This window comes from Aythya marila (assembly GCF_965140915.1).
Source record: "Aythya marila genome assembly, chromosome: 9".
NCBI classification, from domain to species: domain Eukaryota; kingdom Metazoa; phylum Chordata; class Aves; order Anseriformes; family Anatidae; genus Aythya; species Aythya marila.
This window is the reverse complement of record NC_139050.1, coordinates 26,045,918-26,064,968: the sequence shown is the minus strand read 5'-3', so window position 1 is coordinate 26,064,968 and position 19,051 is coordinate 26,045,918. Positions and strand designations below refer to the sequence as shown.

General features: G+C 42.8%; 1 protein-coding gene across 1 annotated transcript; it reads right to left on the bottom strand.

The window, feature by feature from the left end:
- Window positions 1–495: 495 nt before the first annotated feature.
- On the bottom strand, window positions 496–14,527 carry IGSF10 (immunoglobulin superfamily member 10). The gene is made up of 7 exons (XM_082767246.1): window positions 14,378–14,527; window positions 13,976–14,225; window positions 11,941–12,070; window positions 10,221–10,611; window positions 4,690–9,039; window positions 3,144–4,044; window positions 496–2,957 (listed from the first exon to the last, which is right to left on the bottom strand). Exons 2-7 carry the CDS (start codon window positions 14,167–14,169, stop codon window positions 1,049–1,051), a joined length of 7,875 nt encoding a protein of 2,624 aa, XP_082623372.1. The 5' UTR covers window positions 14,170–14,225; window positions 14,378–14,527; the 3' UTR covers window positions 496–1,048.
- Window positions 14,528–19,051: the final 4,524 nt, after the last annotated feature.

Sequence of the window (19,051 nt, the reverse complement as noted above, 5' to 3'; positions counted from 1 at the left end):
CAGCAGACTTCCTGCGATGGATATGGACAGTGCTCTTGCCAAACAGCCGTGGCTTCAGCTGTGCAGTCCCTGCTCCTCCCCACTGAGGATGCAATGCAGGGTGCAGCAGGCTGCTAGAGCAGCTGGGACTGCAAGTGGCAACACAGACTTTTCCATGATCTCTTCTATGATACATGTACATCCCGAATTTGCAAATCTACCCTTCTATCCTGGCATTAATCTCAGGAAGAAAATGAGTAAGAAACTCAGAGCTTTATACCTACCTGCTGAATTGAGAAAGCAAAATTCTAAATTTACATGCAGACTGATGTATTTTTTTCTAGTGAGAAATCTTTAAAAGTGATTTTGTGACAACTGGAAAATTGTACCAACCTGGACTGTTACTATATCCAGTCTGTATTATTATTTTTTAAACAGTGTTAAGCAGAGCTTATTCTCTTTTTAAAAATTAGAACAAAATTGTTCTGCAAGTATCTTTCCAAAATTCTACAAAAAGACTATGAAACAAAGGTGTATTAAAAATAATTCACTACATGTTTCACCGTTGAATATTTATTAAAAAAAAAACAAACAAAAACAAACAGAAAACAAACAAAAAAACATACTGAATAATCAAACATAATAAGGTAATTTGTATCACAATTAAATCTGCTCTTTGGTTCTCAGATACTCTTGTTTTATGTGATCCATGCTCATGATCATCATAGAAGGTGGACAACATTAAACTATTTAAAAAGTCTATCCTTTTCTGAATGTCTCTAGGTACATTTCTAGAAAATAATTTTATTGAATATTTCAAGTTTGTTGGCAGAGCAAAAGTGCCTTATTATTTTTAAGTCCATTTAATCATGAAAGAATCAATGGTAGATAGTAACGCTAGATCTAATTTCCCCCAAGCCCTTTCTCCCTTTTTTGCATGGTCATTGCAGAGTGAATACTGTAAATGTATTTAGGCACTTACATGCCTTTGGCTGCCTTTGATTAAACTTATTCCAAGAATAAACTCAGTCCATCTGTAGGCTTTGCTATTCATTCTGTTTTTCTTATTTCAAATGACATGAATGTACGTTATTGTGAAGTCACTGCCAAGATGGTTCTTTGCCATGCACTTGTACATGCCAGAATCTGACGGCCGGGGATCCTGGATGACCAGTGTCCCTGGGGGATGAAGCAGTTTGCTCCTGGATGCTTGGCCTTGGTTACCTGTAGAGAGTATCGAGTAGTCAGGTAATTCCCACATAATTTCTGGTTTTGGTATTCCCAGTGCCATGCAGGTGAGTTGAACTGCTGCACCAGGCATCGTATGTACAGTCTGTGGTGGTCTGTTTGTAATCCTGGGGGGATAGGCTACAATAATGACAGGAACAGTTATAGATGACTCTCCAGCGTTATTATGGGCCTTACACACATAATTCCCTCTGTCGTGAATGGAAGCTTCTCGTATAACTAGAGTGCCATTTTCCAGCAGAATGTATTTCCTATTGATCTGAGGTCGATCCAGCACATAGCCACCTGGCAGGGTCCACGCTGTGTTTGGTTTGGGACTCCCGTCAGACAGGCAGTGGAGTGATAACGATTCCCCACTGATGCCCTTCACTGGCCCCTTGGGGTGCACCAGAATACTGGGCTTCTGGCCGATCTCCAAGATGATCAGCCTTTCAATGTAGCCAACTTTATTCTTAGCTGCACAGCGATACTTTCCTGCTTTGTCTCTGTTAGGATTGTAGATGGTAAGAGTGCCATTGCTTCCTGTAAGAAACTGGGAAGTCTTGATCCCCTTGGAAAACCACGTGCCATTAGGCAACATCCAGCTTATTTCAGGTGGAGGGTTTCCATCCACAGAACAATTCAGTGTGGTAGCTTTTCCAGGTTTTGCTATTATTTTTTCATTGAATGGATTTTTAAACATTGGTCGCCTTAGCATTTCCAATACCTCCAGCCGCACCACCAACATGCTCTCTCCCCAGTCATTACGCGCCACACAGATAAAATCTGCTGTGTCAGAAGGTCTTAGGTTCCGAATTTCAAGTGTTCCATTTTTGTACACTACAATCCTACTCCCATAATATGGAGCTGTTAGGAAAATGTTGTCAGGCATAATCCACATAATCTGAGGGGGAGGTGTCCCTTCTGCCCTACAGTCGATTTGTTTCTTCGAATGCCTCACTGCTGTCACTTTAATAATTGTTTTATTGGTGTATAAACCATTTATGATAGGTGGTTTAGCCTCAACATCCACTTTAAATAATTTTGTATCATCCCCTCCAGCATTACGGGCAACACACATATACTCCCCAGCATCCAGCAGTTTGACTTGACTCACTGACAGGGAACCATTAGCATGCAGGAAGTATCTGTCTGTCGAGGAGGAGATCATGTCACTGGAAGGTAGCAACCAGAATATTTTTGGCTTGGGTTCTCCAACAACTTCACAGTCCAATAATGCCGTATCTCCAGCTTTCACTTTTATGTATGTCTTGTAACTGTGCTTTATCTGAGCAGCTGCCGTTACGACAGTGATGTGTATTTTCATTTCATCTCTTCCCAGCGTGTTTTGGGCATAGCAGGTATAATCTCCCTCTTCTGTTATGCCGACTTTGTTGAGATACAGAGTTCCATTGTCAAAGAGGACGTATCTGCGAGACCTGTGTCTGCTGTCATCAGCCAGCATCACGTTATTGATCACTGTCCCATCTGGCAAACTCCAGGATATTTCTGGTGCAGGTGACCCAGAGGCCTTGCAGTCCACTTTGAAATCTTTTCCATATGGTACCAGTTTCTTGAAATACTGTTTCTGGTCAATCTTGGCAGGTTTCATTGTGATGCTGACTTTCATCAGTATCAGATCATCTCCAATTTTGTTTCTTGCAACACACAAATAGTCACCTGCATCCTTTTCAGTAACTGCGTCGATAACCAAGGATCCATTGGGATACACATGGATTCGACTTCCCATTCTGTTATGGGGAAAGAGGAAAAGAATTACAGAACAAAATAGTGAAGGTAAATACTGAGCATTGGAAGTTTGAGAGTGAATTTAGTTCACAATGTATTGTTTCAGTGACATAACAGCCACTTACATAAGCATTGGAGAAAATAGTGTTTGAATTTTTCAAAGAGATGGGCAACAAAAGGACTCCTACCTGTGCCACTGGTCTACAACTGCCTTAGAAGGTAACCTCCAGATTATCCTGGGCTTTGGCTCCCCGGTCGCTGTGCAGTTCAGAAGCAATTTATCCCCGAAATTCAATCGTGTCATCTCTTGAGAGGCAGCAGCTATTTTGGGAAGTGTATCTCTCTGTTCCACCAGCAGGCTTACCACCCTCCTCTCCGAGCCAGTCGAGCTTGTAGCTATGCACTCGTAGTTCCCGCTGTCAGAAGGGGCGAGGTTGCTGAGGTGGAGGGTGCCGTTGGGGAACAGGAACAGCTTGGCGTTTATGAACTGCAGAGGTTTCACCACTGTTCCATCAAAGAGAACCCAGTGGACACTGGGATGAGGATTCCCTTCCACGGTGCAAGGGAATTTCAGGCTTTCCCCCATCGTTCCTGCAATTTGTTGCCGCTTTTCCTCCAAAATAACAGGAGGTGCCGCAATGACCTGCAGCTTTACAATCAGCATGTCAGTGCCTGCTGGATTTTTGGCCACGCATGTGTAGAGGCCCCTGTCATAAACAGTGACTTCCTCGATGATTAGAGTGCCGTCTGGTTGCACGTGAACTCTTTTATTTTCCTTAGAAGAGCTGGAGATGTACGTTTTGTTGGCCAGGACCCACGAGACCGTGGGAGGAGGCCTGCCCTCAGCTTGGCACTTCATTGCCACGGTCTTCCCGGAGTGTGCGGTGAGGAGCCGCGGCCTGCTGCTGGCGATGCGGGGCGGGTAGGCCACCACCGACAGCGTGACCAGGAGCCGCGCCGTGCCGAGCGGGCTGCCCGCCGAGCACAGGTACTGCCCGCGGTCCTGCAGGCCTGCCCGCGCGATGGAGAGCGTGCCGTTGGCAAACACCGTCCATCTGCCGCCGTCCGGGCTCTCCGCAGCAGGGGGCCCTGCAGAAGTGGGGGGAAACAGCACAGCACATCAGGCCCTCCCTGGTCTGCTGCTTTTGTACTCTGCACCTGAATACACTTTCCTTATCCTGGTCTGCTTTGCCCAAATAACCAAGACGATAGTGGTAAGAAAGAGAGAAATAATAATTTGTATATAAAATAGAAATTACTGATTTTTAAAGTAGAAAAGCTTTAAAGTAAAAGCAAAACCTAGTTCCTCAGTAGAGACAAGGCTTGAATGAGGTAGATAAGGCTTTGCACACCCAAAAAATATTTTAGCATGGATGTAACTTGGCTTTGCATGTTCAAAAATACTTTGCTATTGTGGTAACTGGATCTGATGGTTTGTTACCATAGACAGTTTTTTCTTTTCATTTGTCTCATCATTCTGAAATAACAGGTAATAAGTGCAGAACTATCATTAAATATAGGTTATATATGTATGTTTAAAATTCACATAAGCAACTGTTTTCATAATTGGTATTAAACAATGTATCATTTTTCTGACTATTTCCAAGTTCGTATTATCGCTGATACTTCACAGTGCTCCTAGATGAAGCAATATTTAACTCTGTCCTACAAACCATCTGCCAAGTTACAAGATAAGAGCAGGAGGTAAATTCCAGAGAGGTCCATGAAGCTTACCTGACGATATCTTGGTCCACTGTATTGTTGGCTGGGGGTTACCAACGGCTTCACAAGGAATAAAAGCATCTGAATTAGCTAGCACAGTAAAAGCAGCTAATTTTCCTCCAATTATTCTGGGCTTTGCAAAATGATTTCTGCTTAAAGGGTGGAAGGATATAGGGCTGCTGGTGGTAGTTTCTTGATCTTGTCTCTTGTCAGACCTGCCTTTGGCAGGATTGTTCTTGTCCCTACCCCATGGAGGAGCACACGGAGTAGCAGTCTGGGATGACTCTGGAACAGTCAGGGTGCTGAGAGCTAATATTTTGCCTCTCTCTGTGCCTTCAGTAGGTGGCTTCTGCCTGAATCCAATCCCCCCGCTTGGAGGTGAGGAGGCTTCTGCCGTAGGTGCGGGTGGCCTGGCTGCTGCTGGGGCTGGCAGTGGGGTGGGATGCTGGGCGCGGGGGGCAGCGGTGCCTGTGGCTGCAGGAGCTCCGGCACTTGGCTCACTTCTTCCTGGGAACATGGGCTGTGCAACGTGGTTTTCTCGGGTAACTTTCTTCTCCATCTCACCTGCCGTTGTGGTGGCTTTGATTTGCTGTGCAGGTTTTGATCCAGCACCAACTGGAGTGGGTTGTGTGCTTGTGGCACTGAATGGCTTTGAAAGCAGTGGTGTGGTTTGGGTTGTTGTGGTGGCGGTCTGAGGAATAAGCCCACTGGGTGGTAACGTAACAGACTGGATGTTCATCCGTGTGCTTGGGGTTGCTGATGTCTGCTTAGCTGCTGTAGGCATGTGCTGAGCTGTATCTGATGTAGCAAGGCTCCATGGCACTGGCATTTCTGTCACTAAGACTGCCCTTGCACTGTCAGGGAGAGGTTTTGCAGGTGTAAGACTTGCAGGCGTAGCTGCTGATTTGACTGTTGTCACGGCAGGTATGGCTGTATTCCCAGGAGGAACTGCTGTAGTGCTATGGCCCGTGGTCAAGCTTCGTGAAGTAGATGTTTTAGGGGGCCTTTTCCTCCTCTGACCTCTCTTTCTTCCCACTCTGAATGTTTTACTTTTGGTGATTTTGGTGTCAGTTTGAGGAGTAACAATACGTATAACTGTTGGCTTCAAACTTGCTACATCCCGTACTTCAGTTGTGCTAGCTGCAGGACTAGAGTGAGAATGCAGCTCTGCAGTGGGAAGATGTTCTCCTGACTTACCATTGTCATAATGAACGGACTCATTTGAAGACAGGAAACCACTACTGTGATCCCCACCCACTGAAATGGGTGTAAAGGGCAAAGGAGAAATTCTGGATGTAGGTAATGCTGCTGTAGTTTTAGGAAGCAAGACTGATACCTCTGTTGATGGAAACACATCCGTCTGGTGTTCTGGTAACCTTTTCAGTACTTCCTTCTGAGTGTCGTTTCCAAAGAGATGTTCCCCAGTAATTTTTCCTCGTTGGGAATTTTTTGATGAGGCTCTAGACTTAGTGTTGGGTGAGACTGATTCAAGAGTAGGAGATATCTTAGTGCTTACTGTGTGTGTAATTTCCGCAGCAACACGAGCTGTGTAGGTTGCTGTTGGTGGTCTGGTGCTAAAAGGCTGGACTCTGTAAGTACTTGTCTGAAATGGTGCACTGGTCTCTGATTTCTGTTGGGGGGTATTCTGGGTGCTTTTTGTAAAGAAAGGCATCACCGCAGAAGTAGTTCTTTGCCTTGCAGCATGTTCACTGTTCTCTGCTGTGGTGAGTGCTGTGTTTTGAACAGCTCCTGCTGGGTACTCTAATGACATATTCATGGTGGAGGGGGAGGGCAGAGGTGCTTCTGGGCTAACTAGGTTGATGGAGCTGCTTAAATTATTTAAGGTAGGTAAATCTGATGTATATTTTGAAGACAAGAGGACACCTGGAGCTGTATTTCCTCTGACAGAGTCTTGCTTCCCAAAATGGTACCTGTGCTCTTTCATATTTGGAATACGCCCTGGCCTGACAATTTTTCTCCTACCAGAAATTTTTCTCCTTCTTCCATATTGCTGCTGAGGTGCATGAGTTGTAACATCCTGAATAATTTGAATTTTCTGATGAGAAATGGTGTTTGAGCCCAGTGGCAGCTTAGTAATTACTGGTTTCTGGGTGCTATGAAGGTAAACGTGCCCAGTTTCAGGATTTGGTTCACTGACTGTTGCTGCAGATATCTGATGATCTGTTTTGGTGGAAATCTTATTAGTAGACTCTGTAAAAACATGTAGCTTGCCCACCGTATTTTCAGAAGTTACAGGTTTACTGGTGTCTGTAACATCTGCCATGGGTGTTGAAGACACAGGATTTAATTGCTGGCTAGGACTTTCTCCAGGAGATACCAGTCTTTGCTGAGTTGATTGTTTTATAGCATTTGCTGATATTTGACTTAAAGCAGGTCTTTCCCATGAGTTTGAGTTTGTGATTGTAGGGTTTAGATATGTTTGTGGCTTTCTGCTGTCAGACGAGACAGACTGTGAAGGAGAGGGTAGCGGAGCTACAGCCTCTGCAGCCAGGAGGGAGGCTGTCCCAGCAGGACTGTTACTCGTGGTCATGCTGGGCCCTGCAGTTACCACACTTTGTCTTGCTTTCCCCAGAGGAGACACAGTGGCACTCTCTGTTACTGGTATCATGAATTCTTGTTCTGGAGATGAGAGATCACCAGATGTTTCCTCCTCTTCCACAGGTGCTTTTGAGAGCTGACGACCTTGAATAGCTGGTTTTATTTCAACTTCTTGGTTTTCTACAAGAGTCGAGTTCCTCTTTGTTTTTTCCAGAAAGGCTGCCCAGCGCTGCGGATCAACCCTCCTGGCTGAGGAAACAAACTGTCTCCTCTGCCCCCTAAACCTCCTGCCCATTTTGTCCCTGTAGTGACGGTAGGATGGTTTCCCATTACTGTGCCTTTTATAGGCACTCTGTGTGACCTGGTTTCTGGATGCTGAGGCAGCAGATTCCTCATTAGCTATCAAGGGAGCCAGAGTAGCTGAAGGATTTGTATGCCTTCTAGCAGAGGCCAGCATTGCGTTTCCAGAGCCATCACTCTCTTCCCATTCTCCCACAGCTACATGTATTTTCTGTGGAGTGTTTTTGTCCTTTCTAACTAGCACTTGGAGAACCAAATGATCAACACCGTACTGATTGGCTGCAACACATCTGAAATAACCACTGTCTTGCTCTGTTACCCCTTGTATTCTCAAGGTACCATTGTCAAAAATGTGTTTGTTTTTGACAGAATGATGAAGAATCACACGCTCGGGTAACACCCAACTAATAGCAGCATCTGGAACAGCAGCAGATGTACAGGGAAGATAGAGTGTGCTGCCAACAGATGTGGAAAGGTGGGCTCCATTTACACTGCTGTGTTCCACATAAGGATCAACCACAGTAATTCTAAATGTGAGAATATCTGCGTCGTTGTAATTCGTGCCTATGCAGTGATAAAGCCCAGTGTCAAAGGTGTCAGCTGTTCGTAACGTAAATGTTCCAGTTTTAACTACTATAATTCTGCCATCCTCACTGATATAAGGGGCTCTCACTTTGCTCCCATCAGCTAATATCCACTCTATTGCAGGAGCTGGATCTCCAATTGCTTGGCAATCTAGTTCTACGGTCCCCCCAACTAAAACAGTGTGCTGTGTTTGTGTTTTATTGTCCCTGGAGATGATTGTCCAGTTATTTCTCACTTTTTTTTGATAAGGACTGGGCAAAATAATCTGGGCATCAGTGAAGTACTGGATGTGCAACGTGTTAAGTGTGGTTGCTGTCCTGTCTAACTGTAGTGCTACTTTGCTTTGCATTAACCAAGGTGGTTCGGCTCTCAGTTCTGCCTCTACATTGGTGTAAAGTTCATCTTTTTCAGAGTAGATTTGTTTATAGTGGTAAGCAGTAAAAGGTATTTTAGTTGCTAGGGCATTTCTTTCTAGTTTTAGGGGGAAATTACTGTACAGGGCCAGTATGCTCCATAGCTGCTGGATATGCTCATAAGCAATATCGCACACAAGAAATGCTGTGAATGATGTTTTCAGTATTGTGTTGTTGCCATCTTTGTCAAATGAGAGTGGAGACGTTTCTTTAGGTTTCTGGATGTTACAAACCAAGTTGCCACGACTTCCTGCTTGGTCAGTCATGTTCAAAACCATGGATCCTATAGGAGCCATGAAGTCCTTGGTAGACACAGAACTGAAATCCCCATCGTCAGGCACTGTGAGGTTTCTGAATTTCAGGGAGTGATGTATGACTGGCTTAGTGCAGGTTAAAGATGCAGAAGGAACAGTGACGAAGTTTCTTCCTTTATAATTCTGGGGGCTAGCACAAACTGGGCATTGCTGAGCACCAGAACTTCTGTCTTTTTTGCACTTTATGACATCTGAAGGGAAGAAAAACCCAGTAAGCTTTTGTGATACAATTTTTAGCATTAAGACACACATAGTTACCAACAAGTTGTTCTCTTGAGTGAAATACAAAGTTCATCCCACAGTAGCCACTAGCCTGTGAGTTTTCCCTAGTGAAGCTGCCTGGTGACTGTTCCTGCCGCCAAGTAAGGGGCCGTTCAGTGGCAGCAGTGTTGGGAGCGCTCTGCTGGGGCACGCGGCCACTGCCTCCTGCTGAGGCTCGAGCACTTCGGGGTAACACTAGGCTACCACCTGCAGCTTCTCAGGGCAGAAACAAAAAGCCCTCAAGTCCTGTTTCTCATTTCTTTTTTTGAAGAATCACGTACAATGTGTCCTTCATTCCTGTGAGTTAGGTAAAATTTAGCTTCCTTATTCCCTGTGGATTTTCCTAGCACACAGAAGCTTCAGAGTGGCCAAGGAAAACATTTTGTTATGGAAAGCTGTACCTGGGAACAGATTAGGGCCACTAGATTCATTTAATTCAGGAAACTGGAGGGCATTAATCTGTTTATCCTGATTACATATACCTACAAAAATCCTGTTAACCATCACTCCTGGAAATAATAGAGAGAAGAGCTTAGAAGAATATATATATATATATATATATATATATATATATATATATACACACACATATATATATACACACACATATATATAATATATATATATATATATATTTCCTGCAGATGCATGGCACTATTTTAGGAGTAAAAAAAAAAAAAAAAGGAAAAAAGATAGAAAATAACATTTTAAGTAGAGGGGAAAAAATAAGAAATTATAAAAGTGCAAAAGAAAATATCAGGTTCATGTCAGAGTGCTATAATGGTCTACTATACATAATCAGTTAGTGGCAGGCTATGAAGGAGTGACAAGTTTCCTGTAGCTTCTTATGCTTCACATCTGGTACTTTAGTTTTGAATTTGCAGTGATTTTCATGTGGTGTGGTACACCTGATAACACATCCAACACACTTTTAAAAGATCAGTATGTAAATGGTATGAACAAGACAGTAATTAACATGAAACAAATAAAAATTAATCAGATGTAGTTGCATTTCCAGTCTTCCTTGGAAGAATATTTAAATAAAGTACAATTGTATTAGAAAGAAAATTCATAATGGGGTTAAAAAGCACAGACAAAGTCTTCAGCTCACCTGGCCTCTGTTTCGACCATTCTGCAAACCACTGTAGACTGCAATCACAGGACCATGGGTTTCCGTGGAGGTAAATACTCTCTAGCTCAGACATGTAGGAAAACATTTCTTGCGGTAGTGAAGTCAACGCATTTTCAGACAAATATATGTGCTTTATGGAGGATATTTTAAATATTTGTACATAGTTCAAGGTGACAAAAGTATCTGGATGAAGCTGCTTAATTAAGTTTCCTTCCAAATGGACCAACCTTAGAGATGTTAGTCCATAGAAAACGTTCGGATTTACAATTTCGATTTTATTGTGGTCCATATGCAACCGTACCAAGCTCTTCAGACCATAAAAAACATCTTGCTGAAGTACACTGACCTTGTTATAACTCATTTTTAATACCTGTTGATGAAAAAGTGACAAGTGTATATTATTAACCCATATTATATTGCTGTAAAACTCCTCCTATATAACTTGCTATAAACTCCTAACAAATTTTCATTGATGGTTACTCTGTGAAGTGAAAATACTTCAATGGGTCAATAATGCAAGTGACTGGGAAAAAAAAAAAAAAACAGTGGGAGAAGTTATTTTTAAATGCAATTTTAGCTGCAAAGGACTACAAGGATACTTTCTTGTTCCAACCATCCATCAGGGCTATTTCTGCAGTCACATTCACAAAACGTAGAGATTAAAAGCAAAATAAATCAGTGCTTAATTACTCACACAAAAAGTCCCAATTAAAGCACGATAAAACTACCAGGTTGTTCCTAGTTTCAGGATTTGTGTCATGTGAGATGTGTACTTGCCAAACCTAAACTCTGAGGTGCCATTTTGTTGCTGACAGGTTCAAATTCAGTAACTATGAGATAAACAAATCTGGCATATTGCTCAGGTATTAAATATGGTACCTAAGACACCCTTTTCATTATTACTTTTACTGTTAGAATTATTCTGTTACAGTAAGGAATTCTGTATTTTGAAAATTAGTGAAGAAAAAAACTACAAAATCCAAATAATGTGCAAGTTTATTTGCCAAATATAACTCCATTAAAACTATATTTCAGTTAAAGAACAAAACAGGCATCAAATAATACATTTTTAAAATCTACATACATATATAATTATAAAACCAAGGAACTGTAGTTCTTTTTAAAACATTAACATGTTTATATGTAATATATTAAGTTTCAATTCAGTAGGAGCCTTTTTTTTTATGAAAGATGGAAAGGGACGGGACTACATTGTACTGAAAGGAAAGGGATATCTGAATGGAAAACTATCATCAAAAAAAAAGCAAAATGAAAAAAAAAAAAGCAAAAAACAAAACAAAACAAAACACAAAAAAACAATAATTAACTATGACAATAACTGTGACAAATTAACTAAAAACAAGTTTACTACCACAATACAGTACTTGGAGCTCTATAATCTTTATCATTTGAACGTCTCAGTTGTGGTTGCCAATTAAGATACTGTTGACAGATGTCTACCAACATCTTCATTACACTTTTTATACCATAACTGAACGCCCACCTGGGAATGAAATACATTTCCCAATAGAATATTGGGTATTGCAGACCCTTATGTTTCATATGGGTACAATTAGAAACAGAAAAGTAAGAGGCAAGAGACCACTGGCCAGCATCCACAAATTAGTTATTTCTGTCAGATTGTTTAAAGGCCATAATGAAAAGTGAGATTAGGTCATCCCCAACATTTATTTCTTACCTGTAATGAATGCAAATCAGTGAACGCCTTGTCGGGTATTGCATTGATCTCATTGCTGTGCAGCATCAGTAACTCCAGTTTCTCCAGGCCAGCAAAATCTGTTTCAGTCAGTTTAAGCAAGCTGTTGTAACTGTAATAAACATTTCATCCCAGACCTGGGTTTAGTCAGACAGCTAAACTGCACAAATTTTAAAACAAATGAAACAAAAACAAAAGAACAACACTTTGGATATGTATAAAGGTAGGGAGCACTTCTGATGGCGAAGATTAAATTTTAAATCATACCTTCACATTAGCACAAAATTTCGTAACTTGTCCATTGCGGCTTCCTTAAGATTGTATTCAAAGTGGGTAGTGTAAATAACTGCAAAAATATGCAGACAAAAATGACGGTTTTGGGCTTCAGTGTAAAAGGGTTTTCATGTAATGGTAGAATTTTGCAATACACTGATGCCTCTTTTAATTGAGGGCTTTCCCAACACTGCCGTACCACAGAGAAGACGATGCACAACAGACACTTTTCTTTGGGGTCAGAGACCCGCATACAACTAAGGGGCCTGGGCCGTGCCCTTCCTCTGCCAGCACCTGAGGAACGATGGCTGAGCCCCAACCATGGTGCAGGTGGGGTCTGCCGAGTGTCTCACAGCCCTGCCTTTGGCCTCCTGTCAGGAGAGGTGGCTGGACCGTGCTGTCTGCTCTTCTCAGTTGTACATCTTGAGTTCCATTTCCACTCCACAGGTGCACACTACCTGTTCATGTAGACATAGCCTCTGCCTCCCCTGATCTCAAGGAGCATACACACAGCCTGGATAATCGAGGCTGAACTTAAACAGGAAGCCAAAAGTGAAACACTGAGAGCTCTTTAAATGAGAGCTCTACCGTTAGAGGAGGTTTGACCATAGGTCACATCTAAACCTAGCCAGCATGAGTACTCAGTGTTGATGCTCCAGTGTCCTGGAACTGGTGTTGTGCAAGCCTTCCAAATACAGAGCACCTGCTCGTGATGCCTTTGACATCATGACTATTGCCATGCTTACATGACCCGATGAGAGGAATCTTCTCACGCTGCAGCCACACCTCCTACCTCCAATGGTAACAAGTGAGTGAGGTTAATTCCTCAGCCAGACAGAAGGCCTGTCCATAGCAGCAATTAACGTATTTCAAATATATGTCCCACGCCTCAGGTGACCCATAGTCTGGAGGAATTGGTACTTAGTCTTCACATACAGCACTTTGGGAAAACTTTGACAAACTCAAAGGAGGGAAAAGGCAGACAGGAGTCAGGAGCTGAGATCACGTTATATTGCCTAGCAGCAGAGGAGGGGGAAGACTTCCAAGTAAAGTCCTTTTGTACTTTTTGCATATACATACAGACAATTCAAAGGTTATGTGTATCAAAAGTGATACCAGGGTCAGTCAAACATTGCTGATTGGTTTTCTCATTTGATTGTATGACAGGATACTTGCAGGAAACTGCATTAACAGGCCAATTGTACCTGGGTAAAATCTACTCCTGGTTTCTTTTGACCCCTTAAAATACAGAACCATTTTGGAGGCTGAAATATTCAGACTGGCAATACTTCCATAAACTGGATGGATAAAAACATAGCAAATAAGATTATGTGACATTCTGAAGTCACATCAGAAGTCTCTGAAGATTTTAACACACATACTGCATTTCCAGCCCCCTGCCTGAGCTCTGAGCTATCTTTTTCCAGTAAGAATTAGCTTAATTTCAAGCTCTTTCAGAGTTCCATACTAAAAAATGCAAGATATTCAGGTAATATAAAATAATTCATTTAAGTTCAAAGCTTTTTAATGTTCTTGCATCCCCCAAAATTCCACCCACTGTTGGAAGTCTTAGACTTTGCTAGCTCTCATTGCAACCACTTCTGATTAATGCAAAACATCCGTCTAAGATTTATTCCTTGCCTTGATTAATTTTTAGCCCTAAATCTGAAAACTCTTCATAATTATATGCAAAGTGTTGCAAGGTAAGTGGTCAGAATATTTGAAATCTTGGCATTAAACGTACCCCAGGTTGATGCGCTCCACGTTTGGAGGGATGCGTGGTGGGACGGCTGTGAAGTAGCGGAAAGTGCAGTGCACCTCGGTGGGGACGTAGCAGGCGCAGAGCCTGGGACAGGCGGTGCTGCCGGGGAGGGCGGCCAGGCAGGCACCGAGGAGGACCTCCAGCCACCAGGGTCTGCGTCTGTGCATTGCTGTCATCCTGCAGGAGGACACTACAACGCCATCCTTCACAGCGACAGGGAGCCAACGGATTCCTACAAGGAAACAAAACACAAGCGTTTATGGAGCCATCTGTGCGGAGTCGCTCGGTTCTAAGCTACGAGCAAAAGTCTGCAACTTAAAGAAAAAACACCCCACGGAACAGAGCCGCCGCTTTTGGGGTTCCCCTGGTTTTAGGTCTGCATACTGAAATGAAATATTTGTCGTTTCGAAGCGGCGGCCCCGCGCCTCCTTCGTTTGGCGAGACCGCCCCGCGAGCTGCTGCCTGCAGGTACGGCGGGGCCACGGGGAGCCTGGGGCACTTGGCCGCCGCTACACCGCGACTCCGGCTGTGCGGAGCGCTCGTAAATCTGCTAGCAATTTGTCCTCGGGAAGGAACACGTCAGCTCCTTTCTTGCCAGTAATTATTCCAAACAAAATTAACCAATTTCAAAGCCCCGCGCGCGGAGCCGCCGGGCTGCGGGAGCGACCGGCCCCGCTCCGCCCCGCGCCCCGGCACCGCCCGCGGCCCTGCCCGTCCGGGCCGATACCGGGGCCGATACCGGGGCCGAGCCGTGCCGTACCAGGAGGGGCCAGCCCGGCCCGGCCCGGCCCATCCCAGCCCACCCCGCCGCCTGCCGGGGGGCGCCGCCGCGGGTGCCCGGCCCGGCCCGGCCCGGCGCGGAGCAGCTCCCGGTGCAGAGCCGGTCCCCGGTACCTCGTCTCCTCGTGCTCTGCTACCTGGGGTTGGCAGCAGCCACACGCTTGGCTGAAGGCGTGGCTCTGTCGCCTTGGAAAAGGTGAAGACGCACTGCGCTCACGATTGCCGAGCTCTCTGCTGTGCTCTCGAGCTGCAAGACTTTGCAGTGGCAGTTTAATAAATTATCGTTGCCAGATGATTATATCTTTATGTAGTCAGCCTTAGATGAAGTTAGACACAAACCCTCTCATCCAAAGGCAGTTGCTCATCCATCACCTCTTGCACTAAGGCAGCATTTAGGACCTGTGCGGTCACGCAGCTTTCAGATGGTCCTGAAGAAGGCGCGTGGCTTCTTACTGTCCTCCCAGCCTCCTACTCCACAGTATTACCCACCAACAACACCCTGCCTGCCAGCAAAATCCACTGATTTTTTTTCCCAGTACCTGAATTTATCCCAGTAAGGGCCAAATCCACTCGGCACTCTTTGCCCCTGATTCTTTCCAGTTATGTAGCTCCTCTGAGATCAATTGGTTGGAGGTGCAGCGCATTGCTGGTTATGTCAATACGGCTGCTGTTCTCTATGGTCAGGCCACAAAATGATTTCTGTCTTTGCAGAGCAAACAGCAGCTGGGTTTAGATACCCTGGGTGAGACACACAGATTATCCAACCACCGCTCAGGATACGTCAGTTCTGTCTGCAGTATACATTTGTTCCTCTGTCTCTGTTCCAAATTAGCAAAGTATCAGCCTTGTCCCAGAAAACAAATCCCTTAGCAATGTCACATAAACCCCATGTTCTTTTGCAGAAATACTCTTGTTTATCTGTCTAAAAAGTTATGCCTGAGAAATTATTGCTATTTGATATAGGTGCTAAACTTGCACCAAAAAACTTTATATAAGGAATAGTTATATTAGTATGCAATAAAGTCACTACAGTGCAACTCTCTAGGTAAGTTTGGACAGTCAAATAGCCAGCTGCTGCTTTCTTACAGATAAATACTCAGACCTTTGCATCAGTTTATAAACAAATGTGACTAAACAATTTCTAACAGTGTCTTGCTACAGTTTTACATATATTGGACTGCCAGCTTAAAAGATAAGGCAAAGATTGTTTTCAAGACATATCACGAAATAAGAAAAAAACAATGTAATTCACGTAACACAAATGATGCTGGACTGTAAGGAACTTTCTTACACACATCCATGTGTGTAAGAAAGTCTGTAAGGAAGGTGACACATGGCTTCCAAATGACCCTTCAAACAAGATCGTCATTTATGACTTGAACTGAGTAAGAATTTTCAACCCAGATGTATTTACTGAGATTTTTCACTTTCCACAGAATTTATATTTTCTTGGAGACATGTTAATTTTACTAAATGTTCTAGTTTTCCGCAAGGAAAGCCAAAACATCTGAAGTCAGTATGAACCTACTTACATCTGCCTTTGTGCCACAGTGCCAAACAGGAGCTGTGGTGTGCATACAGAAGGGTTTCTCTTTTCTTGTCAGCTTGGTTCTGGGGAAAAACAAAACAAAACAAAACAAAACAAAAAAGACAAAAAAATCATTTAGAATGTTTTGGTAAAAAATATATGAAGATCGCTGTTCTTGTAGAATCATGAACATAAATACGTTAATTAAGTCCTTTACACATATCAGCAATACTTCTCTGAGAATTACATATTTAAAATAACATTTTCAGTTACTCAGATGGCTTGCCTCTTATTTCCATACTGTGCTATTTTGGTAGAACTTTACTTGAGGTACCTACAGCTGAGGTTCATTATCACTGCAGTGATTGTCCTTGTGAAACACATGGGTGGTCTTAGTGCGATTCAGCATGGGAACTTTGTAAGGAAACACTAACCTACTTGTACTACCTGGCACTTTCAGTCTCAGGAAAACAACAAAGCCTCAATTGAGCACTGGCATTAAATTATTTGCTAACATTTTTAGGTGCTACCTTAAGAGAAAGGAGAAAAGGGGAGATATCACACTGTCCCTGGTCCTTCCAAATTCTGTTCCTCTGAGAGATAAAAAGAGGCTTGGAGGGGTATCGTTAGGCATATTTCTAAACCTTAATTTCAGTCTGAAGGGCAAAGCTGAATTGCTTTAATGAGTTACTTTGTTCTTCTAGATTGCTGAAGTCAAGACTTCTCAAGTGATGCACTCTGATTTTATTTAATTATTTATTTGGGGGTGGGGGGTGGAGAGAGGTAAAAATGATGTAAAAGACATTTTCAAATGATTTGTAGTAGTCTCCATAATCTGTGGTAAAAAAGGGACTGAAGTTTCTTCTGAGAACATTCTTCCAAAACACATGCTTGAAAAACTGCATTAGAATTAAATACATATACACACACATATAAAGTACACAATGTACTTTGTCAAAGCTTTAAGAAAAGCATATTCATCTAGGGATACACTACACTATGTGTATTGTAATTAAAACCCAGTTCTTACTATGCTTCTGAGAAACACAGTATTAAATTACAAAAACTACAAAGTTCTCCCTCCATAAGGTTGCTGAAGAACATATGGAATATTTTCCATTTTAATGTGGTTGTGATTTAATGGGCCTGACTTATGAAAGAATACAATGGTTCTAAAAACCCATGCTGATCTTTCTGTTTTGCTGGCAAATTCTGGAGTGTCTGATATTAAAAGACATTGCTTTAGATGGAAGTCATTATTCAGAAAAATCAACGGAGCTTTTTGTTAAATGAAACTATATTTTGGCAAGAAAGTGTGGTTGAGTGTAGACTCAGTAGCTCTAAGAGGAAAGTAGAGTGAAGAAAGTATTTTGGAGATGGATTTTCATAGCAAATTATACATACCAAAAATGGAACCCAATTTCATTTTTTTTTTTAATTTTTTTTTTTGCAGTTCATTTCCTAATATACACTTATATGATATAACACATGCCTAAGGAAGGAGGCAAGGCAGTGTATCACTACAACTCTGGTTTGTGTGCTTCTGGAAGCACCGGTAGTTCACTGTGGTCAGATTACATTCATTAACTTTGTGTTGTTGCACCGTTGCTGCCGTCGTGCTTTTAGCCATGACTGGCAGCAGCAGCACTGTACGTATCAGACTGGTGTATCTGGGGCAGCCCTGCACGTTAGGGCATCGGGAGCGCTGCCTGGGTGTGCAGCGAGACACACCTGGCACCAAAAGGGCTCCGGGCAGAGAGGGGTCCCGTTGGCAGGGTGGTCGGTACACAACTACAGAAATACCTGTGGCACAGCAAGGAAATAAGGCAGCTCTCCTGAACATTAGTTTGGTGTTATTAGTGTAAAATTCATAGTTCCAGACTTCAATTCTGAGATCTTTTTTTCCAGGCAAAAATACCATTCCAACCAAGCAGAAGTCTAGACTCTGGAACTAAACACTACCTAGTTCATTATGTATTTCAGCATTACTTACAGCTCTGTATCCTTGAAGAAAGCCAGGCCTATGAAGTCAAATATACACAGGCTGTTCAATCCATCTTGTATTAGAGTTCATAATTTAGTGTTGTTATTTTGGTTTTTGACTTTTTGCTTACTTTTTAGTGAGCATTTTCTTTTTCTTCTTCCTCAGGGAATAAGTGCAAATATGACTCAAACTTTAGAGAATGATGTCACAGAAAGCAAATGATATATGAAAGGAATGATTCCTCACTTTTTTGTTTGTTTGTTTGTTTTTGTTTTTGTTTTTGAAAATGAGAATACTGTTACTCTTCAGGCAGCAACTCTGCATCTCCAGTGGGCAACCTTGCTGATAAGTCAGAATACTAGAATACTGCTATTCCTGGTGTGGCAGCAGCAGAAAGCAGCAGAGGGGAGCTTTATGCTGTCTATGCACATTAGGAGCTGTTGCCCAAGGCTTCTGTATCTTTTAGGTATATTACTGGTTTCTTTCAAGCTAATTGTGATAAATCACAAGGCTGAGATCTTGAAGGAAATTGTGAACAATCCCTTTATTTATAGTAGTTGAATGACGTTACATTAACAGGGCAGGTTGCGATTTTAAAGAACACCCTAAGGATGTGTTCTGTGCATCAGCAACAGCGTAACTTTTTGGTGAAATTCTAGTCTGAATAATGTACCTGTTTTTTGTTTGTTTGATTGTTGTTTACTTTTTAATTTGTTCTTCCATTGCAGATACCGGCCATTCTCCCCCACCCCCAAAGTTTACTGTT